Source organism: Patiria miniata, unplaced genomic scaffold (genome assembly GCF_015706575.1).
Source record: "Patiria miniata isolate m_02_andy unplaced genomic scaffold, ASM1570657v1 HiC_scaffold_22, whole genome shotgun sequence".
Lineage (NCBI taxonomy): Eukaryota > Metazoa > Echinodermata > Asteroidea > Valvatida > Asterinidae > Patiria > Patiria miniata.
In genome coordinates this window covers 7,563,695-7,590,889 of record NW_024037061.1, presented here as the reverse complement: position 1 = coordinate 7,590,889, position 27,195 = coordinate 7,563,695, and the positions used below count along the sequence as shown (strand labels likewise).

The 27,195-nt window shown below is 42.6% G+C and overlaps 3 protein-coding genes across 4 annotated transcripts in view; 1 reads left to right on the top strand and 2 right to left on the bottom strand.

Moving 5' to 3' along the window:
• Positions 1-8,233, bottom strand: part of LOC119730219 (DNA excision repair protein ERCC-6-like) — a 32,271-nt gene extending 24,038 nt beyond the window's left edge. The window contains exon 1 of the mRNA XM_038203011.1: positions 8,151-8,233. The gene's annotated coding sequence lies outside the window, so the exon portion shown is untranslated. The remainder of the gene's footprint in view (positions 1-8,150) is intronic.
• Positions 8,234-8,410: 177 nt separating this feature from the next.
• On the top strand, positions 8,411-15,241 carry LOC119730508 (DNA repair protein RAD51 homolog 3-like). The gene is made up of 8 exons (XM_038203473.1): positions 8,411-8,614; positions 9,467-9,773; positions 10,495-10,658; positions 11,412-11,545; positions 11,666-11,797; positions 12,587-12,714; positions 12,997-13,057; positions 13,959-15,241. Exons 1-8 carry the CDS (start codon positions 8,413-8,415, stop codon positions 14,103-14,105), a joined length of 1,275 nt encoding a protein of 424 aa, XP_038059401.1. The 5' UTR covers positions 8,411-8,412; the 3' UTR covers positions 14,106-15,241.
• On the bottom strand, positions 15,133-25,787 carry LOC119730507 (coiled-coil domain-containing protein 189-like). 2 transcript variants are annotated; one of them, XM_038203471.1, is made up of 8 exons: positions 25,614-25,787; positions 21,841-21,872; positions 20,061-20,126; positions 18,491-18,660; positions 18,011-18,081; positions 17,249-17,426; positions 16,932-17,024; positions 15,133-16,338 (listed from the first exon to the last, which is right to left on the bottom strand). In XM_038203471.1, exons 1-8 carry the CDS (start codon positions 25,659-25,661, stop codon positions 16,145-16,147), a joined length of 852 nt encoding a protein of 283 aa, XP_038059399.1. In that variant the 5' UTR covers positions 25,662-25,787; the 3' UTR covers positions 15,133-16,144. The 2 variants fall into 2 exon arrangements, with proteins under 2 accessions (XP_038059399.1, XP_038059400.1); XM_038203472.1 differs by lacking the exon at positions 25,614-25,787 and adding an exon at positions 24,684-24,722 and having other exon boundaries at positions 16,086-16,338.
• Positions 25,788-27,195: the final 1,408 nt, after the last annotated feature.

The window sequence follows — 27,195 nt, the reverse complement described above, 5'->3', positions numbered from 1 at the left end:
TACTATTGTCAGTTCTTGCATGCTGTTTTTACTGTTTTTACTCTTTGATTTACACCAGGACAAGAATGTGTTTGCTTTTAATTTAGATGACTAATACAAGTACGAATATGAATGTTCACCACTTGTCAATAATGTCGAGAAGTTATAACAACAAAGGCATGAAAATAAAAGGAAATACACTTGATGCCAACTTCACGAAAGGGGTAGATCATGGGGGCAATTCCGAAGAGTCGTCAAAGAACAGACGCAAAACAAACAATCCAGATTATAATCTCCCCCAGGCTAATACATAGTCAAAAACCCGTTCTTTAAAAATCGAATCAGAGTAAGTAAGCAGTAAGCAGTAAGCATGACAAGTCTTTCTGGTCCCTCCCCTGTTCATACCAGACCCCTTGTGGTTTGCCATCTCCCTTTGTTTCTGTGTTCTCTCATCCACCCTCCCCTGCATCTTTCCACACCTTTCCCACCTAATCCTCCTTTTGTGTTTCTTCTTTCACCCCTGCATGTTTGTGTGCACCCCCTTGTTAATGCATGTGCCTCTGTCATTTCTGTTTTATTAGCCTCTGAAGAAGAACTTGCTAAGTTCGCAACGTCAGGCCACATTAATTTTTAGATTTAAGTCTTTTAAAAAATAGTTTTGAAATTTTTGAATCAAATTGCAAAAGGTTTTCAGCGTTTTTACGGAGGGACTAAATTATCAATCCAAAAATCATACCTTTTTTCAAAATTCTTGTTCCGGCTGAAATTGCACGCAACGAACATTTTTTGGAAAGAAGTCTGGGTCAAAATCAGATAAAATCAACGAAATCATAACAATCAATGTTGAGAAAACTTCACCTGAATGTCTTTTGATTTTTTACGAAGAGACAAATTCGTGCAAAGGGTGGGGAATGGGTATCGGCAATTTGCCAAAACAACAAGTGTGTGGGATTTAGTTTTCACGACCAGACAAACATCTATGGGGATTAGTTACGATACCGGTACCTCGCAATTGTTGTTCCATTATTCTGTAATTGGTACATCTTTGAAGTTTCATCTGTGTTTCAAAAGTTAGTCAGTAGTATGCGAAATGTTTATTCCAAATCATGACCAACTTAAAACCTCTTTTCTGACAACCACTGCAAGTTCAACGGGTGCATTATGTTATACCTGTTCCCCAAACCTAACCCTAACCGTTAAACCCCGACACCTATTGCGGCAAATTCACCCCTTCGTGAAAACGCTGACAAATTGGAATAAGCGAAATCTGGATAAAGTCAACACTGATAACTCAAAACCTGAAAGTCAAACCATCCCTCCATGGTCAAAGAAAACTGCATAGTACTACGAAATAAAACAATATATATACCCTGATTAACCAAATTTCGAGTTGTTCCGTAGCTGCATGGGAGGCTATACTATCAAGGTTGGGGCCTTAGGCCTATATATCGCAAGTCCGACTCCTCCGATGATAAACCTGGACCCCCGCCACGCCTCGGAAGTCCGAAATTTCCAAATTATTAGGCGTCGGACTGATGAGGTGTCGGACCTAGGCGTCGGAATTTTATAACAGTTATGGGCCTTATATTAGATTTTGCCGGACTTGGGGCCTATATGCGTCTGACATAATTATATGAGGCTTAGCGGAGCCCTTAACATTTCCCTTTAAGTCCAATGTTATTGAAAGGTCAGAAACGATGGAAAATGATGAATACTCCGAATACAAAATACTCTAAATAATTATGGAGAACTAGTGATCAAAGGCATCTTGTGAGCGAATAGTTCGTCAGTACTGATTGTTATTCTCCTCTGATGTCATTGTGTATCGTCTAAACATGAGAATGCAGTTTCTATTTTGTTGGTTTCTGACAAAGGAAGGCATTTCAAATACATGTATTTTGCACCAATTTTTAGAGAAAATATTCTGAACTTGCGGAAAAAGGACCCACCAAGTCAGAACGTCGGCCAAAGAGGCGAAAAAAGATATGGTTTTTTTTGCATGCGGGAGGTGTTTGGTACGCCCACGGGGGTACGGACATGCGGATCCAGATAATCCACCCTAAGAATTTCTGTGTAATAAGCCATGCTAGAGTAAACTTTTAAATAATAAAACATGAATCAATGAAGTTGGAGGCTCACTCGGATGGCAGGTAAGGGAGCCGCTGGTACGTTCAAGTTTGACACCACCGAGGAGAAAGAGAAGGCTGCCGGCCAAGGCTAATGCAGCTAAGGAGAAGGAGAGAATCAAGGCCAAGAAGGAACGGGAAATGAAAGCCAAGATTGCAGAAAAGCCAAGAAAGCCAAAATGGTGAATAAAGTCAAGAAACCCGCGCCGAAGAAGTCACCCAAGAAAGCTGCCAAGAAAACGCCATCCAAGTCAAATATACATCTGTCAGCCAAGCCAGCCAAGCCAGCCAAGAAGCCAGCCAAGAAGCCAGCCAAGAAGCCAGCCAGCAAGAACACATCGAGCAAGCAGAAGAAAGTGTCGGCCAAGCCTTCGAAGAAATCATCGAATCAACAAACTAAAACCAAAACGGCTCTTTTCAGAGCCGCAACATTTTCACAAAATAGATATGAGATATTCGTTTCTGCAATTTGCATTTTTATTAAATTTTATATTTTTCATGATTACTGTTTTTAAGTTTTCGTATAAAGCCCCCCCCCCCCCAAAAAAAACCCCCAAAAACATCATTGCATGAAAATAAGATATTTTCACCCCATATTCCATTCCGCGCCAGGGGACAGCGCAAAGGGTGAATAACAAAAACCATGATATTCCAACCTCCTGATTCGGAGTACTCTAAACTCCCCCCCCCCCCCACACACACACACACCCACGCTTAATTGCACAGGCGTAGAAGTGGGGACGCGGCCCCATCCCCCATTTGCCCCCATTCGCCCCTCCCCCCGTCCCTAACGCCCCCTTCCCTGGGGTCTGGATAATGGTGCACGGAAAAAAGGAAAAATTAGGAACAAAGGAAATTTTATCCCCGCCCCGCCCCAAGGCCAAAAGGGTCAATAAAAAATGTGCATGGAGTGTTCCTGGTGCACCGCCCCCTATCTCCCCACCCTTCCAACCTGCACTCCAACCCGCGGGCCTCCCTCACCCCACCCACTCAACCCCGTCCCGTCGCTTTGGGATAGTAAGGGACGAAAAAAAAGGCCATCAACAAACGGAATCCTTGCTCTGTAACGCTTCTTCTCCTGCACGGGTGCATGTTTATGTTCCCCAATTCCGATGTTCCCTAATACCGATGTTCCTCGAAATCCTTACCAATATAACCCTAACCCTAACCCTAACCCTAATCCTATGGATTTGGGGGAACATCGGTATTGGGGAACATCGGGTAGATCCCCTGCTCTGCTGCACGTACGTACGTGTATACTGTATACAGACTAACTGATCATTCGCAATTTTTGGCATTTCCTTCGAAAAATGTCCATGCATATTGCTCGCGACCATCGCACAATCAAACCGACCACCCACATGTGGCACACCATTCGACAGCTAAAATCCTCAACTATTCGAAATAAATTCATTTGAATTTGAACCAAATACTGGAAAGAAGACAAACGGGATTGAAGAGATGGACTCCTACTCCTAGCGAGAGTGGCCGAAATTGATCGACGACGATGTCATGCGCGTATTTCAAAGCAAGAATTTGACGATTGCGTCATAAAATTCGGCGCTGTTCACCTAATTTGCATACGAAGGTTTCTGTGAATAGTTTGTCGTGGCCCCCACCCTCTGCCCCAAGGATCGGGATTATAATGCAAGGACCCAATCAAAAGAAGATTGAGAAATTCCAGGCCCTCCCAATCTGCGGCTCTCCCGGGGATATTCAACCCTCCTGGTTTGGAGTACTCTAACCCCTCCACCTCTCTCTCCCCCTCTCTCTCCCAGGAATGATATTCCATCCTCTTTGTTTTGGGAAATCCAACCCGTCCCCCCCCCCCTCCACCCACGGGCAAGCAAGTCTGAATAAAATCACTTGAAGAATATGCAATCCTTTGTTTGGTAAATCCACCAGCCCTGCCCGCTCCCATACCCACCCACTGGGCATGCAGATTTGGAACTTAGAATCACTGGAAGAAAATCCCCCGACCCCCAACAACCCCTACCCGGCCTCAACCCCCACCCCAACCCAGTCTCGCAGTAAAAAAGAAAGTCTGGCCAGGAACGTAATTGCACCACCACCGTAAAAAGACAAAAATCACTGTTGGAAAAGAAAATAATTTCAGCTTTCTTGGCATGGCTTGAACCGCACACCCCGCCCCCGCCACACCCGGGGGTCTGAATATGATATCCAGGACAGGGGAAATGAAATGAAAGGGGTAGGCCTACTCCCAATAATGTAATGAAGGTGCATCATTCATCAGAAAACAAAACATCTTGCTTTTTAGATTAATTTTGTTTTTTTATTAGAACGCAAGCGGTGATGGCGTGATCAATTATTGAAAATCATTTGCAGTTTTTGGCTGTTCCATCGAAAAATGCCAATGCATATTGCTCGCGACCATCGCACTATCAAATCGACCACCCACATGTGGCACACCATTCGACAGCTGAAAACCCCAAATGTTGGAAAGAAGAAAAATAGGATTGAAGAGATGGACTCCCAGTGAGATTGGCCGAAGACGATGTCATGCGCGTAATGAAACAAGAACTTGACAATGACGTCATCATGAGCGGAGCTGTTCGCCTAGTTGCATACGAAGGTTTCTGTGAATAGTTTGTCGGGGCCCCCACCCTCTGTCTCCAAGGGTCGGGATATAATGCAATGACCAAACTCCGCTGGATCGACGGCCTCACCAGATGGAGCGGTCTCAGCGTGGATAAACTAACTGCGGCGACCCTTCAGCGAAGGAAATCACCCCTTCACCAGTCACACAACCCAGAAGAAGTGGACGGTTGTTGCGTCAACGGGCAGTAGCCTACGACGTCTGATGATGATGATGATGATGATGATGATGATGAAAACAAAAGAAGATTGGGAAATTCCAGGCCCTCCCCTTCTGATGCTCCCCGGGATATTCAACCCTCCTGGTTTGGAGTACCTTAACCCCCCCCCCCCCACCCCCACCCCCGACTCATGCGGCCCCACCACCTCTCTCCCCCCCAAGAGCAGCACGTCTTAAGATTAATAACTAAAAGAACATAAAGGACATTCCACCCTCTTTGTTTTGGGAACCCCCCCCCCCCCCCGCCCCCACAACCCCTACCCGGCCTCAACGGGGTCCGCTCATATGTCCGACGCCTCATAAATCCGACAAAATCACATCCCCTAACCAAATAAAGGCCCATAAGTCCGACGCCTCATAGGTCCGACGCCTAATAAATCTGACGCCTCATAGGTCGACGCCTCATAGCTCCGACGCCTCGTAAGTCCGACACCTCGTAAGTCCGACACTCGTTTTTCCGTTGTCGGACTTTTGAGGAGTTGGACTTATGAGGCGTCGGATCTATGAGGCGGAATAAATAAAGTCCGACGCCTCATAAGTCCGAAATTTCGGACTTATGAGGCGTCGGACCTATGAGGCGTCGGACTTATGATACGGTCCCGCCTCAACCCCGGCCCGGTCCATGATATCGCAGTAAAAGAAAGTCTGGTCTGGAACGTCATTGCACCAAATTAAAAGACAAACTTCACTTGTTGGAAAAAACAATTTCAGCCCTCTTGGCGTGGTTTGAACACCACGCTCCGCCCCCCCCCCCCCCCCACCGCCCCATCCCCAGGGTCGGAATATGGTATCCAGGGCAGGAAAAAGGAAAAAAAGACAGTGGTATTCCCAATAATAAAGTCACATCATTTATCAGAAAACAAAACATCTTGATTATTTGGTGACTGCTCTATGTTCCGACACCCCTATGTTCCGACAACCTAGATTGTGTTACTCCCGGTTAGGGTTAGGGCTAGGAATAGGAATATGTGCAGTCGGAACATAGGGGTGTCGGAACATAGAGGTGTAACCGATTATTTTATTAATCTTGGGTTTTTATTAGAACGCGCGCGGTGCCGGCGGGCCGGATATAACCGGCGTGATCATTTGAAAATCATTCGCAATTTTTGGCAGTTCCAGTGATGAATTTCCATGCATTTTGCTCGCGACCATCGCACTATTAAACCGACCACCCACTTAGGCCACACCATTCGCCAGCTAAAAAACTCAACTACTCGGAATTAATTCATTTGATCTCAAACAAAATGTTGGAAGGAAGAAAAACAGGATTGAAAGATGGACTCCCTTGGACAATACGAAGTTTGAGTTACAAAAAGGAAAACGCTAAAACAATATTTTAATCGTCAAAACTCACCCTTTCATTTAACAATTTTGACTCTGTCTTCGGCAAAAGGAAGCGGACATGATTCTGTTGCTTTCAGCATGTAAATTTCTGGCAGGTGCATCCTCCGATGTAGGCCTACAGTGATATTATTCATAAAACTGAAGGAGTCTGGCCGAAAATTGGCCGAAGTAGATGGCATGCGCGTAAGCAAGAATTTCATGATGATGCTATAATGAGCGGCGCTGTTTACCTAATTTGCATATCAAGATTTCTGTGTTGGTGGGGGCCCCCACCACCCATCGCCCACTAGGGTCGGGATATGTTGCAAGGACCGAAAAAAGAAAAGGAAATATGAAATTCCACCCTCCTCCTTTTGAGCCCCCCCCCCCCCCCCGGATTTTAAGCTTCCTGGTTTTGAGTACTCTAACCCCGGCCCCCCTCTACACTCACGAGGCATCCTCCCCCACGCCCCCCCCCCCCTCCACCGGGAACCCCTTATGTGCACTCCCCTTCCATGGGGTCCTGATATGGTGCAGGTGTAAGAAATGAAAGACAGGAATTATTCCATTATCCTGGTTCTCAGTACCCCCCTCCCGTTCCTTTCCCCCCACCCAGGGGACCCCACCCCGCCCCTCAAGGTGTTGGGATATGTGCAATGGCCATTCAACCAAAGAATGTGCATATTCCACCCACTGTGTCTTTGTTCCCCCGCCCCCCCCCCCCATCCCCTCCCCCTCCCCCACCCCACCTGCAGGCCTCCCCCACCCCACCCGCGGGCCATCCCCACCCCAACCCACCGCCCAACTCCGTTGCATCGGGATACAGGGTAAAAGGGACAGAAAAAAAGAGACACACACACATTTCATCAAACGGGATCCCTTTAATCAAACGGGATCCCTTTAATCTTCGTAACCGCCTTTCACTGAGCTATATATATCTCCTGCACGTTGCACGTGTTTATATCACGTGATTACTTCACTATCATTCGCAATTTTGGGCAGTTTTAGCGAGCAATTTTTATGCATATTGCTCGCGGCCATCGCCGTATCAGACCGGCCACCCACATGTGCCACACCATATCAAAGCTGAAAACCTGTTCTATATGGAACTAATTCCGGTTTTCCCGAACCAAATTCGAGAAGAGAGAAATTTAGGATTAAAAAGATGGACTCCCTCGAAAAATAAGAAGTTTTGGTTCCTAAAAAAAAAACCGCTAAAAAATGTTTCAACTGTCAAAACTCAAGCAATAGGTCATCGATTTTGATGCTTTCTTCGGCAAAAGAAAGCAGATATCATGAGCTTTTCTACTGTAAATTTCTGGCATGTGCACTCTCCGATGCATAATGATTTCATTCATAAAACTGAAGCGAGTCGGGCTGAAATTGATGGCATGAGCGCAAGCACGAACTCAACGTTGACGTCATAATGAGGGGCGTGTTGACCCCAATTTGCATAGGTGAATTTCCGCGATAAGTTTGTATGTGGGCTGGGTAACTCCAGCTAGAGCCAGACTAAAATTTGTCACCTGAAAATGTTTAAGTACAAAAAAACAGTAACTGGGCATGTTCAGTGCATATCCGGCAAACTAACGTTTACTAAAGGTTTGCCGTCTCCGGCAAAATATACACTGCCCAAAAAAAAGGGAAGTAAAGTCCCAGAATAGTCTGGTTCCAAGAGCCAAAGATCCTGACCTTGAATATTGTCAAGTCAGGTCAGGTCAGGGAACCAGACGGTCGACTGTCGTAAACAATTTGCACTGTGTGAGTGTGAACAAAAAGTCACAATTATCACATTGAAAACCAAAGAATTTAGTCTAAAATAACCATGCATCAAAAAATATAAAAGCATGTTGCAATAAATATACGTTATTACTACTTTGATTTACCTAAATTGTGTTCAATCTTCCAGTTTTAGCTGTTTTTCTGATGCGACATCGGCCGTGATGTGATCGGTCGGGCCGTGTCCGTGAAAAAGACGTGATACATTATTTGAATTTGCCGCTCATGTCTAGACACCTGACTTTCCCTGGCACCCGGTTCCATTCATCGTCGTTGTAAAACTACCGAGGAACCAGTGTAATCGGGCTAGTTCCTGTACGCTGGTATTCCTCCATGCTGCTGTACGCATCGCTAGTCTAATGTCGATTCATGTTTATTCATTATGTCAAAGGTCATCAAGTTTTACCACGAACTTCAAAACACTTCCGAATTTACGCTCAATCCAAAACAAAAATGCAGCGAGATTTAGGAAGTTTTCCATTACCGCCTGTGATCAGAGTCAAATTGAAGGATAGTGGCTTCAGTGTTGTGGAAGATGTCATTGAAATGAAGCCTACAGAACTCAGTAGAGGTAGATTTTAGCGTAACAGGAGAAATCACTGTAGTTATTTTCATTGACCAGTTAAGATATCGATTCTTCCCTTGCAGTTCCATGCATTATTTGTATTCAGTATTTTATGGCAGTCATTTAACCTATGCATACGGGGAAAGTATGAATAAGAATATCCCAAAGCAGACCCCAATCGTAACTTCAACTGGGGCCTAATTTGGATATTTTGCCGGAGGTAATGACGGCAAACTAACGTTTACTAAAGGTTTGCCGGCGGCAATCCATATCAACAGAGGGCGCTGTACTCTTTAAGATAGGGCTGAATTATAAGATGTATTAAATTCCCACCAAAAGTTGTGTAGTACGTTTGGTGTAGTGGTTAAGCAAAGGCTTTAGTGAGCGGGATGACTCGGATTCGATTCCGACCGCACCACATTTTAAAGTTTTTTTTTCTAATCCCCAAATAAATAAGAATATTCTTCTTTTATTATTTTAACATGTCTCAAACATTTTTTGCAGAGTATTACATTTTCTTTTTCAGATTTGTGGCTCTGGAGGATTTTTTTTAAAAGGGAAATAAAGTCCGAAATTATAAAATGGTCTGAATCCCATCTTGTGAATACGAGGTTACAACGATAATTTTGGCATGGAACCAGACTAAAATTTGTCACCGGAAAATGTTTAAGTACAAAAAAACAGTAACTGCGCATGTTCAGTGCATATCCGGCAAACTAACGTTTACTAAAGGTTTGCCGTCTCCGGCAAAATATACACTGCCTATAATATATAGGCATATTAATTAAAAATATTTTATTTTTGTTCCTGACATATTTTTAAATTAATAAAGTTTTCAATTGACTATTTATTTATCAGAGATTGGCATCTCTAAAGAGGAATCCCTAGAGATTTTAAAGATGGTCAGAGAGTCAACATCTTCATCGTTGCCATGCCAACCCAAGACTCCTAGCAACAGCGCATCCTCATCGTCGCAGCGGCAGCAGCAACATCCAGAAGGCAACAAGAGGACTGTGACAGCCTTGGAAATGCTCCGCTATGAGAAATCATCCCCTGCTATCGTCACATTCTGTGAGGATCTGGATGAGATGCTGGGAGGCGGGGTTCCTCTCTGCAAGATAACGGAGCTTTGCGGAGCGCCTGGGGTTGGCAAGACACAGACCTGGTATGCCCTCCAGTTGCTGACTCCAGAGGCAGGGTTCTCAGCCACTCCGGAAATCAAGGAAACCTAAATGAGTTTCCATGTAACAGTCAGGGAAAACTCTGGGAATTGGGGAAAAACACCCAAAATCAAGGAAAACTCAGGGAATTGGACAGTGAACCTAAAGGGAAAGGTTTTTGTCATTTGGCGTATGTGCATCTGGTGCCATGTGTCCAAGTTGTGTCCATTGACTGACTGGCTATGGGGCTTTTTAGTGTCAACGCAGTGTGAATATTACACACCTCTCCAGACGATAACAATTGGCTGTGCCACACTGCCTCTTGACTTCCCAGCAACCTCGTTAAAGTGGAAATATTTCTCACGACACTTTGGAAATTTCTCAGGGAAATAGAGAAACTCGGGAATTTTGTTTTCATAAAGTGCTGGGAACCTGTGTGCAGGAAACAGTCCAAGCTTTTTGGCAGATACATGTATCAAGTGCCAGCCATTTATTTCAAATTATATAACCGACATGCAGATCCTTGTCATTTGATTGGTGGAACTCACATCATGTGACATTCGTTATTGCTCCCATTCACGCCACGGCTCAAAAAGTACTATCCGCCCATGGGGAATGGGAAATACTATTGAACAGTTAGGATCATGACGCGGTATTTGTGTGCATGCCTCATTGACAATTGTATTAACCACTCTCCTTCTTTCTCAAACCCTTCTGTTTCTCCAGTATCCAACTCGCTGTTGATGTCCAAATCCCACAATGCTTTGGGGGAGTGGAAGGTGAAACTATATACATTGATACCGAAGGGAGTTTCCTACCACAGAGGGCAGCAGATATAGCAGTCGCGATGGTCGGACACTGCAGACGTATTGCCGACACAAACGATGAAGGTAATTCATTTCATGTTTTGTTTCATCGAAGTAGTTGTTAATCAAATTAGGTTTTGCCCTTCACCGACGTTTAAACACTGTATACTCAGTGTGTTACCTCCCGAGTGAAAGTTGGAAAAATCACTCGGGTGGGACTCAAACCCACGACCTCCTGCTTTCTAGTGCAGATGTCTTACCACTGGACCACCGAGCTAACGGGATCGCTTGGCTGGTTCGAATCTGATGTACATAGCAGCGGTTACCGCATAAACTATTATAAGATGGAATTTTTGCACCGGGGTGATATAAATCAAATTAGGTTTTGCCCTTCACCGACGTTTAAACACTGTATACTCAGTGTGTTGCCTCCCGAGTGAAAGTTGGAAAAAAATCACTCGGGTGGGACTCAAACCCACGACCTCCTGCTTTCTAGTGCAGATGTCTTACCACTCGGCCACCGAGCTAACGGGATCGGTTGGCCGGTTCGAATCTGATGTACATAGCAGCGGGTACCGCATAAACTATTATAAGATGGAATTTTGCGTCGGGGTGATATAAATCAAATTAGGTTTTGCCCTTCACCTGCGTTTAAACACTGTATACTCAGTGTGTTGCCTCCCGAGTGAAAGTTGGCAAAATCACTCGGGTTGTTAATTGTCTTTTGGGAAACTTTCCCAGTTCTTAAAACTTTCTCTACTACATCTAACCCACTGCTTTATAGATGCATCCAAATGAACGCTGTTTTTTTTTTTAATTTCTTTCTTATTTTTACAGAGCAACAGACAGCCTTAGCTGAGTTCTCAATGGAGAAGCTGTTGTCTGGTATTCATTGCTTCCGTTGCCATGACTACACTGAGCTCCTCGCATTGGTCAACCTACTCCCAGAAATTCTTGACAAGCATAAAAAGGTATATGGACAAGAAACGTGTATGAGATTTTTGCTAATTATCCCCATCATTTAAAATATTAAGCAGGAATATCAATTCATGACAAGAAGGTAATCTCTCAGATATTTCAATTTTTCACAGGTGAAATTGATCGTGATTGACAGCATTGCGTTCCACTTTCGACACGATTTTGATGATTTTTCTTTGCGGACGCGACTCCTAAACGGCTTGGCACAGAGTCTTATAAAAATTGCCTCAGATTACAGACTTGCTGTGAGTATTGTACAAAAAAAATGTTCAAGTTCAATCTTGGCTATGAGTGCTCATTATATTTCCTGTCTCAAAACCCCTTTCTGAATATTTCACAGTGGGGTGGATTTATTTTGAAAACGTTTATAGATTTTGTGTTGAAAATGTCTTTTTTCAAAACAGGGAAAGCAAAGATTACAATTTTTTTTTACTTAACCAGTTCGCGTCTGAGGATGTGATAACATCATACACGCACTGGCTGTTTTTATACACAGGCACGGCTGACGGGATAAGACGTCAAGATTGCCTCGACTCGCCTCCGGGTGACGTCTAAATACGCTAATCCCTCGTGCCTTTTGTACACACACACAAAGTCTGTGAAGTCTGTGGAGGCCGACCATGTGTTGAACTTGAATTGGCCGTTGTGCATGGCCTATTGCTGTACAATTAATGCTCCAGTACACACCCCGGAGTATTGAAACATACAAGTTTTCGGCAAGAAATATCGTACAAATACTGTTGAAGTCACTCTTGCGAATCAATATTTTTGGTGTTTGGCTGTATATCAAAAATTAGCTGGAAAATTTTGCCTTTTGCCAAAATCTAAATTTTCAGCAAAAATAATCCCGGCGCAACGTGGGTAAGCAGGATTCTATTCGAAACCAACTTCAGTCTATATTTTTTGTTCAACTAAAACAGAAATTGTAAGAGAATGAAGCCTCAATATTAATTAAACTCTTCAACCAAAGTTGGAACATCTTGTGGGGAAAAAAATTGATATAGCATTTTGTTTTAAATGTGTCTACTGAACAGGTTGTGTTAACCAACCAGATGACAACTCACATTGGTAACGGACCTTCCCATCTCATCCCAGCATTAGGGGAAAGCTGGGGGCATGCATGTACCATTAGAATCATCCTCTTCTGGAAAGACAATCAAAGGTATACAATCTAGTCGCACTAAAATTCAAAATTGTTTTCCGCTGACAATAACAGTCACGTTTGGCATGAAAATCTTCTTATTCACCCGTGCTGCATTTCAGAGGTAATTCCCAGGGTTTTACTGAAAAGTTGGAGTAAATGGAACACAAAGAATTGAAATTATAACCATTTGGGTTTGTGCTTGCCATTCCTTGATCGAAAATCAATATCTGATTAATTGAATTATAATTTAAGTAATGTTTCAGACTCACCATCTGTGGTGCATTCTTTCTTTGGTCCTAGGTACGCCAACCTTTACAAGTCCCCCAACAAGCAAGAGATGACTGTGCCATATCAGATTACAGTAAGTCTCCATCAAATACCAAGTCTCCGGAGAAATATTGCAATCCTTTTTTCCCACTAATTAACCCTAGCAATCCCCATCCAGTCAAAACCCAACACCAGGGTTTGTTGGAATCTGTTGGAGTGAGGACTGCACTAGTAAACTGATTATGCTTTACATGGGGTCAGGCATACCACCGTAATCAGAGTCCAACACTTTTGTACAGTTTACCATATGGTGTTGGAATTTGACGGAGGAAGGTTCCTAGTAAATCACTCAATGGGGTGAGGGTGCATTGCTGATTTATCTCTGGTAGATTGATCAGTGTAATAACCGTCTCTTCACGTCCAAGCAGTGTGGGTATCTCAGAGAGTGTTCCTTGCTATAACAGTAACAATGAATGCAAACAGGATTTACTCACTATCCTAGCAATAAGTCCGCCTTAAAACCCTCCTTCTGTCTGACGTTTCAGACAGTACAAAAATCCTGTTCCCCTGCCATGCCTTTATACAGGCTAATCACCAAAAGTCGGATCATATTTCTTGTAAGCATTGTGACGGTCAAATTCCATCAACAGACAAAAGCAAGTAACAGGTGGGCACAGCTGGCTTATCAATCCTCTACAGTCAAGGCATAGCTATATCGATAGATAAACATCACTGCCACTGCCAGTCAATCCTGTTTTATGTAGGCAAAAGCTCACCAGTTTAATAAAAGGGTCACTTGATTGTTTTTGACTGCTGTTTGGCTTTGTTGAATCCAACTAGGAATCTATAACTTAGGTCATCAGAGATTAGAGATTAGTAAACCATCACAACACCAACCTAACTATTACTACTATACATGCAGAGAATGAGCAATTTGAAATCAGTTTAAAATACTTAGCTCTGATGGAGGCCTTATTTGTTTTGATTGACCGCAGATGGACGGATTAAGGAGTGTTCCAAGATTGGAGAATGAGCAAGCATCAACATCAACGTCATTCAGACATGACGAGCCTCAAGATGGAAATGAAGACGACCACTTGAACCCTTGCAAGCGACTCAGACCCAGTGAGAATCAAAGATGACTGACCTGGTTTCTACTGTAGCAATTCGTGTAACTTTCTCAGACTTGAATGATATTCACACTGCAGTAAAATTTTACAAAAGTGCATGCCACTAGGGAATCAAGTTTTCATGATGACAGCACTTATGATAGAGCCTTCAAAGGTTACATATTATTGAAATGATTTGCTCAGAAGATACAGGTTACCAGCCAATAGTTCATGCAATGTGTATTGCCTTTGGCTGGTTCTCAGCTTACTGTTGCCTGCCACATTACTTTGTCATGTACAGTTGAACACTTTTATATAAACAAGGTCCTTGGGACTTTACAAATTACCTTGTTATAACAGGCACCTTGTATTATCAGTAATGGAAAACGAAGAAAAACAAAGACTTGGGACCTAAAATTGCGCTTGTTTTAAGCAGGATGGTGTATAAACGTGCTCTTCTTATCAGCGTTTGACTTGTAATTTCGGTCGTTATATCGTGTGCTTAGATACTGTGATTTCATTAGCCTACGACGGCCACGTGTCTGGACAGTAAAAATGCCTGTCACACACTGGGGGTGATGTCTCACTGCGTTCTTTACGTGCACTGCGCGCCTGCCGGTGCGCTAGCTTTGCTGTTTTTCTCGGAATATACAGCTGAAGCTGAGCTGAAACTTCATCAGGTTACTTGTTCAGTATCCTTCATTAGATTTTGAACACTTTTGTTGCTTCAAACGAACAAAATGCACAAATTACAAATGATGGACTATATCTTTAAGAGCATATCCCACATCACAGCAGTCAACAATTGTTCACTTAAAAGAGAGCTTAGCATGATTTTTTGCTCAGAAGTATTTGTTTTGCAAAGCAGCTTCATGCAATCTGTTTACAAATTCACTTTGATTTCTTAAAGAAAATGTATTGTTGCCTCCGGCAGGAATCGAACCCATTACCAGCTACTTACTGATGCAGACATCTTGTTCCTAAACTATAGAGGGTGCAGCTACACCTACTCACAAAAGCTACGGAAGAACACAATTAGTCTTTAAATGGTTGTGGAAGATCATGTACAAACTGTAAATATTTATTAAAGATGTTCTATTTACAAGTGTTTATTTACACATTTAAAGCCAGTTTGGTATTCCTAAATAGTCTGGTGCACAGCAAGATTCAACAATTTTTTTTCAGGATAACCGCGGCCAATAAATGCACACAAGGCTATGGGGGTATCCAAATCTGCATTCTGAGAAATTTTTCGTACAATCGAAAAGAGATGGAACTTAAAAACACCTACAAACACTGTCCAAAGATATTTTGCAAAATGTTATACATCAGAACACAACGCTGTGTACCCTGCTATGCTTTTGCACGCATACGATGACATTTTTATCCTGAAAGAAAAAGGGCAAATCTTGGTGTGCACATGTGCAGTTGGAATACCGACCTCAATTACTTTACTGCAGTTTGTAAATGCTTGAAAATGCCAAACTAATAAAAAACAAATATGGTACTAGTCATTGGATGTCAAACTTGGTCACATTTTTGTATTTGCCTCAAGACTGTACTAAAACTGAAAAGGAGATTTTTCTCAGGGAAACGCAACAAATTGCTTTGATGTTGGACACGTAGTGGGCGAGAAGCCTCATGCAAACTATTGCTCTTGTTGAAATTCGTTTTAAAAAATTAACTTTTAAGTACGTCTTTTGAATATTACTTATTCTTTTCTAGCTTTCACTTGCTCACCAATTACATTCTTGACATCATTTTATTCATATTTACTTTTAAAATGGCAGAGGCACAAAATTGACATGAACTTCCAACTCTATACAGTACATTGTTATGTAATCCACTTCATACAATCATGTCCTAAGGGAAATAAGGTTATGTACACAAATTGTACAGTGTTGGGAGAGTTATATACAAAATATAGATTTTTACACATGCTAGTTAGATCAAGCTCTCACAGGGTGTGCTGGCACAAGAATCAACAGTCTGCAACCAAAACAGCCTGTACTGGTGAGAGTGGTGATTATTTTTTCATTCATTAATCGCTGATGAGTGACGGGTTCCAGACCTCACTTTTTCTTTCCTTTACTTGACCCCCTCCCATTTTTAGCTCCGCCTCCCCCATCAACGCTCGCTAGTTTCTTCTGCAGAGCTTCATCATTCAGTTGTATCTGTTCGTCCAGCGATAATCGCAATCTCGATATTTCCTCATTCAGTTGGGTGGTGATCAACTTCCTCAGTTCCTTCTGTGCTGCTGTTTCTTCTGTGAAAGGAATAAAAACAAGTGCCAGTGCAAATGCGACGCCGATGACACATATGGAGCACCATACTTTGGGTCAATTTTTTATTTTCTCCTGGATACCGTCCAACCACTGCACAAAATACAACATGACTATAACATTACTGCACATATTTTGCCTCCACTTAAACAATTTTCAAAAACAACTTTAAAAATTGTTACAAACTATTTTTAGAGTGCATTTACTGGCGACGGCATGGCATTTGCTCAATTTTTTTGTCGAATACTTTTGGTCAATTTTCTGGGGACAGACAAAAAATTCTACAAAATGCGCATCGATCGAGACAAAGCGCGTTTTCCCGATAACTTTTGTTTAATATAAGAGTGCATTTACTGACGATGGCATGGCATTTGCTCAATTTTTGGTCAAATATTTTTGGTCAATTTTCGGGGACAGACAGACCGACCGACCACCTAGTACATGTAGAAGCTCCTGCAAAAAAACCCTTTTTTTCTTTAACTAGGGCAAGCAACATCAATTTAGTCAGCAAGCTTCTTACAGTGACATTCTGCCAAAATTATTGTCATCCCCTTGCAATGGGAACTGCTAGTTTTACCTTCAGGAGGCTCTTCCATTAGCTTTTCTTCCTCCCCGGCTGGCTGTTCCTCTTTCTGTTCTTCCACTGGTTGATCAGCCTCCACATCACCAGCTGCAGAAAAGAAATGCAAAAGTTTATAACTTTCATCATAATGCCGACCATGGATAGCGCCATCTTAGTGGCATGCTATGCATTGTGGGGCGGGAAAGAACTGAAAAGGAATTGTAAGAATTTCAACTTACGAATATTTTACCCAATTTTAAAATGAGGATATAAATAAGTAACATATTGAACCGTTTTTTGTTTTGTTATGAAATTATTGACAGAAAACTCACCCTCGGAGGGTACAGGAGTCTCGGGCATCCCCGCATAGGAAATGGACAAGTCTAGTCGGACCATTGGAGTGAAGACATATTTGTAGAGTTTGTAATGTCTGAAGTAGGTGTTGAGGACGTATTCTGTGATCTGATGGACTTGGTCTGGGCTAAACAGGTTGATGCTCCATGGTGGGCGCTGTCAATAAAAAGCGGAGGGATTAAAACAGCTCTGTCTCCGCTTTGGTTTTTAGAGATTTCGGTCCACTATGTAAAACAGTTTAGAGTATCTCCATGTGGTTGGGACATTGTGGACTGACTCTGACACAAGGGACTGAGCCAAAGCTGTTGGCAAACCCGGGATTTCGAAGACCTCCAAAGTACAGAAACAAATTCAGTTCAATGTTGACCATGATTGGCCAGCTAGCTCCATTATTGCTTGGCGTATCGCGTAACGTATCATTACAGAGCGTGTGACCACAGACTATTTAGCTCAATTCACAGCGTAAAAAAGAATAATAGAAGTCGTGTCTAGGTTATATTTACAGATATCCATGACGAGACCCGATATAGAAGGCGCCTGCTGAATGGTAAGAATGTCAAGGTCAAGAGGAAGTCTTTTTTGCATAATTAATTGCCAAATCTGCTCACAAATAGACCCTTGCTCCGCTTTGCAAGGGTATAGACTACGATTACACATGCCTGTATGGACTCAGCTGAATCTACTTCCCACAGACACATGTAACTGCTGACCTTAGCCCTGTAATTCCGACATGCACTCACCTTGACAGCATGACATAAGACGAGTTCCTTGAAGTAGTTATAAGTCTGCTCCAAGTTCCCAAATGGTGTTTCTAAAACGAAATACACACAACAAATACAGACCAAGAACAATGAACAGTTACTAAACTATATTCATATACATGTAAAAGGACCTCGTACTAACGAGAGTCGACTGCACATACATGACTGGGCTTCCAAAACTGAATCAATGACAGTGCATGTTCTTATACACTTGTCAAAAAAGTTTTAAATTTGATCAATCACTACAGTCAATTAAAGGCGTTCTCAGAAATGAACAATTGATATTATTTTTCCCCAGAAAATTCCTAACACAGCATTCAGTTTTCTTTTTAAAATCACCTCACACAACTACCCATTTGTTGATTCATAACTGATGACAAATTTAGAAATAAATTTTCAATGGATTTCTAGTCACTGCCAATCCTATTAAAAATGATTCTGACAAACAGCGGAACTCACCACTACAAACTTCATGTGTCTTCTTGACAATGGAGAAGAATGCACTAAGCTGTTCCTTATTGAAGCCTTTATTCAATGCAAACTGCACTGTGTAGTAGTACAGATCCAGCAGGATGGAGGATGCAGAATTGTCGTCAAGATCAGTCAGCTTAAACTGGTCTGCTAAAAGGCTGGAAATCATATCATAGAGAAACAAATGGCCAAAGTTTTATTCATTACCCACCACTCTATGACAATAACTTAATATCTAATGTCGTATTGTTACAATAGCAATTCAAGAAGTTAGAGGATCTGATATTTCGATCTTACTGGGAGCAAAACACTGGGCCTTCTTACTTTTATGATTTGTATATTTCTGGTCAATCCAGTCAGTAAGCAGTTTGAGGCAGTCTTGTTCATTCTTCATAAAACTATAAAATTTGAAAACTGGGAAGATTTACAACAGAGAAGAAAAGCAGACCGTCTCACAAACTTCAAACAAGTGGTCGCGGGGCGCCTCGTAGTACCAGTGCAAAACGTACATCCTGCGTCCGGTTGAAAGGAATCTAAGACACATATAACCAGCTTCCAACTGCTTCATACCCATCGCTACCAACAAAAAACTGTTATAACTTTGCCTTCATCCCCCACATGATCGTCGATTGGAACGCTTTACCAGAACCCATCACTACAATCCAAGACAAGAAGAACTTCAAAGACGCAGTACACAACTACCTAAGCCAGCAAAACAAATAACTCATCACTCTCTCTGCAATTTTATCAAGCGCACCGAACCCTGCCCGGTTGGCCCCTTTGTTTAGGGGTGTTGGGCAGTATTACAACAAGACAAGACAACAATAATGCTGAGTGCAAAATCAGTGTGATATGAATCAATGTTTGAGACACCTTTATTGACTACATTTAACCTCATTCAATATATGTGTACAGGCAAACTGGGTCTCTTTTTAGAAAAAGTCAACATGGACATGTGGAAAAAGTCTATTTACATTTGGGATCTATGTTTTGGAACACACTGTGCTACTAATGAGGAAATGTCTTCCTAGTGTTTTTTCTTGAGAAAGTATTCACCATCACTGACCAGCCTTCTCAAGCTAAACATGATTTTCATTCAGTAACTGAGAGGATGGACCGTAAGCCCTGCCCCGCCCCCAAATCCCGCCCACAAGCCCCGCCCACAAGCCCCACCCAAAAGCCCCGCCCACCTATGGTTTGTGCACATATTTCACAGAGCTTCTGATAGGGTTTGACCGAGCCACCCTGGTCACCTGACCAACACTTGTGATCTAATTGGTCAATGCACACTGTTTGATTGACAGGCAGGAAGGGTCCATTTCTGGTTAAAGATTTCCACAGACTGATTAATTAAGCCCCGCCCATTACACACATTATGGAAACAGCACATGTGCCTCTTTAATGCCACAGGGCATATCAGTTATCACAGCCCATACGCGTGTGCAGGTATATGTCAGACTTTAGTGCACTTTGTCGGACATGAATCACGGCTGTACTTGGTTAAAGCATCAGGGGCGGGGCTTAATGGATTGGTCCATTAGTTGGCAGGTGTACTCACCTGCGGACTTCCTCCAAGGAAGCTGCATTAATGATTGCCTCAGACTGAGTAGCATCAAGATCAGCCCTGTATAAACAAGGATGAAGTGAAGATCAGATGAATGAACAAACAAGTAGAGAGACAAGGAATTCTGCATGGAGATATCTGGGCACCATCTGAAATAGGCATGATAGGTGGTCATGTTCACAGCATACATGAAGTGACGTGGTATGTGGGTTTGAACCCTCACGGGGAACATGGTGCTTGTGTTCTTGGGCAAGACACTTTACTACAATTGCCTCACTCCACCCAGGAGTACAAATGGGTACATGTGAGGTACGGGTAGAGGCCAGAGTGGTCTGATCTCGAGCTGTTGCAGAAAAAAACTGGTCTCACATCCTGATAACAGGGGTAATAATTGTGAAGCATTTTGAGACCTTTGTTATTAAACACCAAATTAAGCTTTGTTACTTTAGCACCAAACTATTATTATCAACCACATTTTTTTCCTGCATTCAATCTTTTAAATGTATGCACTGGAAGACTCCACAAGTACACTGTTATGTCATGATTGCAACAATCACGATTTAATAGCCAAGAGCACAATGTACATCATTGAAATTTGACTCGAGTTTGATACATGGAACTAACAAGCATCTCCTGACGACAAGCAGAGCACACTGTCCGAAACGTTGAGTTTCCCCCGGTTCTTTTCAGAACCACACAAACTCACAGAAGACCTTTGCCACACCATAAACCTTTATCTTATCTTATTGCTACCTTGTTACCTTTAATCATGCAAACCTTCAAATCTCATCTAACAAGCAGATGACATATTTCACATCATCAAGTTTAATCGATAAGGACTTTCATGGTAATATGCGCCATCTTGCTTACCGGGCAAAATTTCACATCTTGCTGAGTACGCACCGTCAATCGAAAACCTTCGCGTTTCCAAATCATCATGTGTTCATAATATACAAATATTGAATGCTTCGAGTGGTGTAGTAAAACTAGCCTCCCGAGGTGATCCATGGACCTTTCTATTTTCCCGAGGCGAAGCCGAGGGAAAATAGAATGGTCCATGGATCATCGAGGGAGGCTAGTTTTACTTCACCACGAGATAAAGCATTCAATATTTGTTTTATAACACTTCACAGATTCTGCTTGATTTTAATATTTTAAATTATTTAAATCTGAACACAGTTGAAATAAACTTCAATTTAAATACAAAATTGGTGGAAAATGTATTTCTCTCATCCAAACTACCCCTTCGCGAAATGTTTGAACCCAACTCTGTGGCGCGCTCTCCTTGGAACAAAACGCGCTGCGTGCAATGCGCAACGCGCACACCAGCATGCATTTGCACACAAATACTGCGCCGTGGAAATAGTGCTTTGGTTGCTAATGGTATAGTACTTTGGTTGCTATGCGCATAGTACTTTTGGCCGTGCACAGAAAGATAGCAAAAATAGAAAGTAACATGTGACTCGCTCTCGGCCAATCAAGACACAGAATCTGTGGGTGAGGTGTTATAACAATAATTATGCGCTTGCATTTTAGCAACGCATGCTCCTTTTCCCCATGAACAAGATGGTGCATATTACCGTGAAAAAAAACAAAAGGGAAACTTCATCTCTCTGAAGTACCTTCATCTGTGTGTAAGCTTATATTTTATCTGAACAATTTTAAAATATTTATTCTGATTAACCGATAAAGTGCAAATTAAAGATTTAAGATTTTTCTCAGTAAATATTTTGGATACAATTCACACACCAAAAATCTGCACAACTGCACTTACCAGATGGCAACTTGAGCTTTGTGGTCCCTAGGCTGCGAAAACAAAGACACAAAGTGTTAATTACCGTGAACCAGTCCCGGATTTGTTCAGTTCTTGTGCCGACACTTCCTTTATGCATGCAAGTATGCGATGGATAAGGCGGAGGGGGGGGGGGGGGGACATTTGATAGGCGCATTACGTTACTTCCAAAATACACTGCTGACACTCACTGTGTTACAGGTATGGAATTGGGGCGATCGTGTAGTTACAGGCCCGGTTCCTAAACTAGTTAGCGACATTAAGAACATGCAGGTACACTGTATGTCATGGTCTAAAGGGCAGGCTTTTGCATTTTTAGGGGAAATTTGGGGGTAAAATTACTTTGACGACAAAACGCAAATAAAGATGGCGATCACAGCGAGGTACCACCTGTGTACCGTGAACGTGAAATACCACGCCAAATCGCAAGGCACAAACCGTAAACCATGTAAGAAAATCCAAAAAACTGTTCAAAATTACAAAAAAGGTGTCATTAGAATTAATGACACCCTTTTTAAAGTTTGCTTAAGGTTGAAAAGGTCTTTTTTTTTAGCGATAAAAAACACCCTTGACTCAGTCTAATCAGAGTTGTAATGACTCGAGTCAATGACTCGACTCGAGTCCGACTCGAGTCACAATTTTTGGTGACTCGACTCGACTCGAGTCCCTAAGGGTAAATGACTCGACTTGACTCGAGTCACTGCGAGCAAATGACTCGACTCGACTCGAGTCCCTCATCAGAAGACTCGACTTGACTCGAGCGAAGGCTAAAAAGACTCGAGTCCCAAAAATAAAAGCCAAAGTGACTTTTGCAGGCTAAAGCAGTCTTTTTTCTTCATATAAACTCATGTTAGTTGTAGTTTTGAAAGCACTTTCGAAGAAAATGTGACTTTCCTACCTTTTTTTGCAGTCAGACGTGCATGTTGTAGTTCTCACACGCGTGAAAGCCCTACATAATGAAAGCCCGATGCTGATTGGCTGCTAAAAAAATTAATTAGTCTGGTTCCCAGACCAAAAGATTCTGACTATTCCTGAATCTTTTGGTCTGGGAACCAGACTAAAAATAAATAAGATGTTTATTTTTTATCAGCCAATCAGCATCGAGCTTTCATCGCATCGAGCTTTCACGTTTGCCATCTTGGTTTTTGAGTCTGTTTTCTGGTTGTCATCGTTGTCTTTTACCCATGAATTTCCCTCATAAATCAAAGCCCTGCCCTCTTTCCACAAAATTAAACCTGCTGATATTCAAGAACTGTCATTGCCAATTGTTCAGATGTGCCAAGAAGTATCAGAATGTCAATTTTGAGTGTCATTTAGTCAACTCATGGAGGAAGGAATTAACTGCTCCATGGTAGGCCTAATGCATGATTGCATTCTGGCAATGCGAAGTGAGGCTGAAACAATGTTTTGCACTAGTTGTACTGTACACGTATTTTTGCCGTGCAGCAAATTCGCCTGGGCCTACAGTACTCAAGATACTGAGAGTGCTTGCTGAGCTGTGCGCGCAGTGGCGCTTCACTTCCTTCCTTCCTTCCTTCCAAGTGCAGACTTCATGGCTGAAGATAATCGCACTGCCAGAAACACCGGGGCGACCCCCTTCTCTTAGGCCAAAAAAAAGAATAGTTCTGCTTCCGATTACATGCCTTTCAAAAATAGGGTCGGTCGGTCGGAATTTTTTTTTTTTTTGCCAATTTTTTTTATGCAGATTGAATGGGGTATTCAATTATATGCGAAGTTTTAGCCTGAACTATTTCCATTGCACTACAAAAGCTATACACAAAATGGCCACAAAAAGTGAATAAAACCTACCTTAATTATTGTCAATATATTTACGTTCGATAATTCGTAAAAAAAATTGTGGGAAATTCAGGTCGTTCGCACCATAGGCACAACGCTAGTCAAGAAGGGGAGCTGGCCAAAACTCCGAAGTGTGTGATGCACTGTACATGTACATGTGTGGCCCACGGCCAACGGGTCGAACATTTCAGGAAACACGCTGCATTGTATCACTCCAAATACGAGTAGTGCGATCTCAAAATGAACTCTTGAACACGGAAAATACATACACAGACAAGCTAGATCAAATCTGTGATTTAACTTGCAAAAATGTTCTTTCTCCATCGGTGTTTTCTTGGCATTTTTACGATGTTTTTCTCAGCATTTTTACGATGTCGAGTCCAACCAGTTGACAGAGCACGTGCCTGCGCCTGCATAGCCATGCTTGTGCTAACGATCGCATAGCCGTGCACAGACTAGTTACCGCATTTTCATAATTGGCCCCTGCGCGGCGCGGCGGGAACCAGTCGTCGCCGCATTGCGCTTATTACGCACGTGATTACAGACATCGAATTGCGAAGTAGTTGAATCGCGCAGCGAATTTGTAAAAATAACGGAGGTTTCTTTTGAAAAAATAGCGAATGTAAGTAAGAAAACAATAAATACAAGCATTTTTTTATGCAAAAGGGTTGTTGAGGGGTATTTTGTGAAGACAGACAAGACATAAGGTTTTTATTTTTATTTATTCAATCATTTTTTTTTTTTTTTTTTTTGGAATTGCCGATAAAATTTTTAGGGTCGCAGCCTAAAAATAGGGTCGGTCGGGTAACCGGAAGCAGAACTATTCTTTTTTTTGGCCTTAGCGATAAGTGTACTCACTACTGGGTTCTTTAACGTGCATTAAACATTATACAACACACGGGACCTACGGCTTTACTAGCCCCACTAGTGTGGCCGTCGGTATGCTGCGCTGAACCTCTGGCCACACACCGTGGTACCGCGCGCTACTGAGGACGAAGTTTTCATAAAATTTGCAGGGAATTTCTTACATATGGTTGTATTCTACGATGTCCCATCTATCACTTCTGGGATGCTTAGGTGTAATGATGTTCAATTTTCCGAGATATTCTTGAATCTTTCTGGAGCCCATATGCACTCGTGAAACGTCCGGTGATGGCAGCCATTTTGAATGTGACAAGAGATGACCTCAAGCTGTGACGTCGCGTTTATGCAAATTGCTTGTCGAGCGAGGGCGCGAGTTGCAAATGCGACGGCTGTTTCCTGTACCATGCATTTATCGTCTGGGGGCCACGTGCACTGATCTCTATTCAGGATCTACCGCATTAGGATGTCAAAGGTATTGTCGTTCTCAGATAAGTGGGAGACGGGTTGGTATAGCTGGATTGGGAATAAAGTTGGATCTTTTACTTAAAGCTTTTTTCTCGGTAGTCCGAGTAACTTGGACCCAACTTATCGCCTTTTTTAACATTTGGACATGGTCTGGCGACTATCGCCAGACCATGTCCAAATGTTAAAAAAGGCGATAAGTTGGGTCCAAGTTACTCGGACTATTTTCTCGGTAGGGGAGAGCCTAGCTTGAGAGGTTGGTTATGAATTGTTCATTTGGTGATGGGCTAATTCTTTCATTGGTTAGCAATTAGTGAATCTGTTGAAATTGTTTTTTAAGCCAAAAAAATAGAGTAATACTAATAGATGAGATTTTTTTTTTTTGCATGTAGGCCCCTAACGGCTGGGGCGAAGTGGGGATGGGGCGAAGTGGGGATGGGGCGAAGTCGGACTGGGGCGAAGTGGGACTGGGGCGAAGTGGGGATGGGGCGATGTGGGAATGGGGCGAAGTGGGGATGGGGCGAAGTGGTTAGGGGCGAAGTGACATGGGGCGACGTGGAAATGGGGCGAAGTGTCCGACATTCCTTCAGTCGTCAGGCATTGTAGTCTACCAAAAAGTATTGGAGTCTTACCTGAGGTATTTTTGGTACAACTCCGGGCATGGTGGATTCCTTTTCCATTCAAAATTATTTGCTTCTGAAAAAAATCGTCATTAGAAGACAAATTCCATGGTTTAAAAGCTGCGGAACAAGTTACGAATCACGGATAGTTTGCTGTCACCATGGAAAATTACTTTGTAACTCTTGAGGGCGCTATACAAGTAGACCGCTCGAGGGCGCGGCGCGCGCGGCGCGCGCGCGCTCGGAACCAATTCAAGCCCCATTGAAAACAGAGTAAAAATCAACAAAGTTCAGGGCCAAATTTACATGCAAGCCGACATCACTGGGGTTTCTCAAACAACAATTAAATTATTGTCTGGTCCTTCATCTTTCCATTTCTTTATAATTTTGGTGGGTTAGCCAATTACATTTTTAAATATCCACACCGTACCAAAACAAACTCAAGTCCCGACTCAAGTGACAGTTCCCAAGTGCGCAAGCCTATACATGCGCGCAGCCATTTTTACAAATGGCATCCCTCCACTTTCTCAGGCAAATAGGACCAATTTTTCATCCGTAATTGTATCAAGTCCAGTCTGCCCCCAGAGGAATTAAAAGCCCCAAAACCAGGGAGTTGATCCCCGGTTATATTTACACAATCCCACCTTTTGTAAAGCCAAATCGGTCTCATTTTTTCAACAAAAAAGGCGTGACTGGGGCACTTTTGCTAATGAGCTCGCAAACAAAATAGCATGGTAGGCCCCCCAAAAAATATTCGGTCTCTGGTCAGACCAAAGTTCCGGAATTGACGCGGGGACGCGGCTTTTTTTTTTTTTTTTCTTCTTCAAGCTTGGATTGTACAGACAAGGTGGGGTACTATTTTGCCTTTTTGGTGTCCTCATGTACATCGGTGTCCTCCATAATTTGCCTTGATGCTCTCGATCATTTGCCTAGGTGCAATTTCCCATTCCTTGGTGCTCTTTGGTAAAAAAAACATTTAGGAGGTGTGGCAATAGAGGGCGCTGTTGGAGCTACCGCGGAACATTTTGGAAAAAAAGATTGACGGGCATGATTAAAATGGTTTGACTGGAATCCTGCTGCTGCACAATGTTAACGTGTTTTGTTTAGATGGGGTTATGATGGAGAATAAGCTTTATGTGGCCTCTCTGGACTCCCATATATTTGCACTAAGCTTAGTCGGGCACCATTTGCAGTCATCAGCCGACATTTGAAGCAAAAAAAAAAAAAAAAGTTTAAAAAGAAAAGCCGCGTCGCCGCACCACTTTTTTTGGCAAGCTCCATACCAGAAACCAGAGACTTTTCTTTGGCTTTAGCCTTGGATGTCAAAGACCTCTTAAACCGTGCTCACCCTCTAACCTATAGTTCTTGTTGCCAGCACTATGCCGGCCTGCGTGTTTATAGGGTGTAAGCAGACGCAGAGGCCTGAAGAACATAGCTGGAAAATGCATGCACAGGATATGTGCGGGTGAAACCGTACAGAACGGAAATTTAACTTTTGTTTTTCCAACTTTTACAGAAGCCAAGTGATCGGTTGAAGTTTTAACGTTAAAAGAAATGCAAAAGTGAATGGGTTTTCCATTTACAAGTCAAGTAC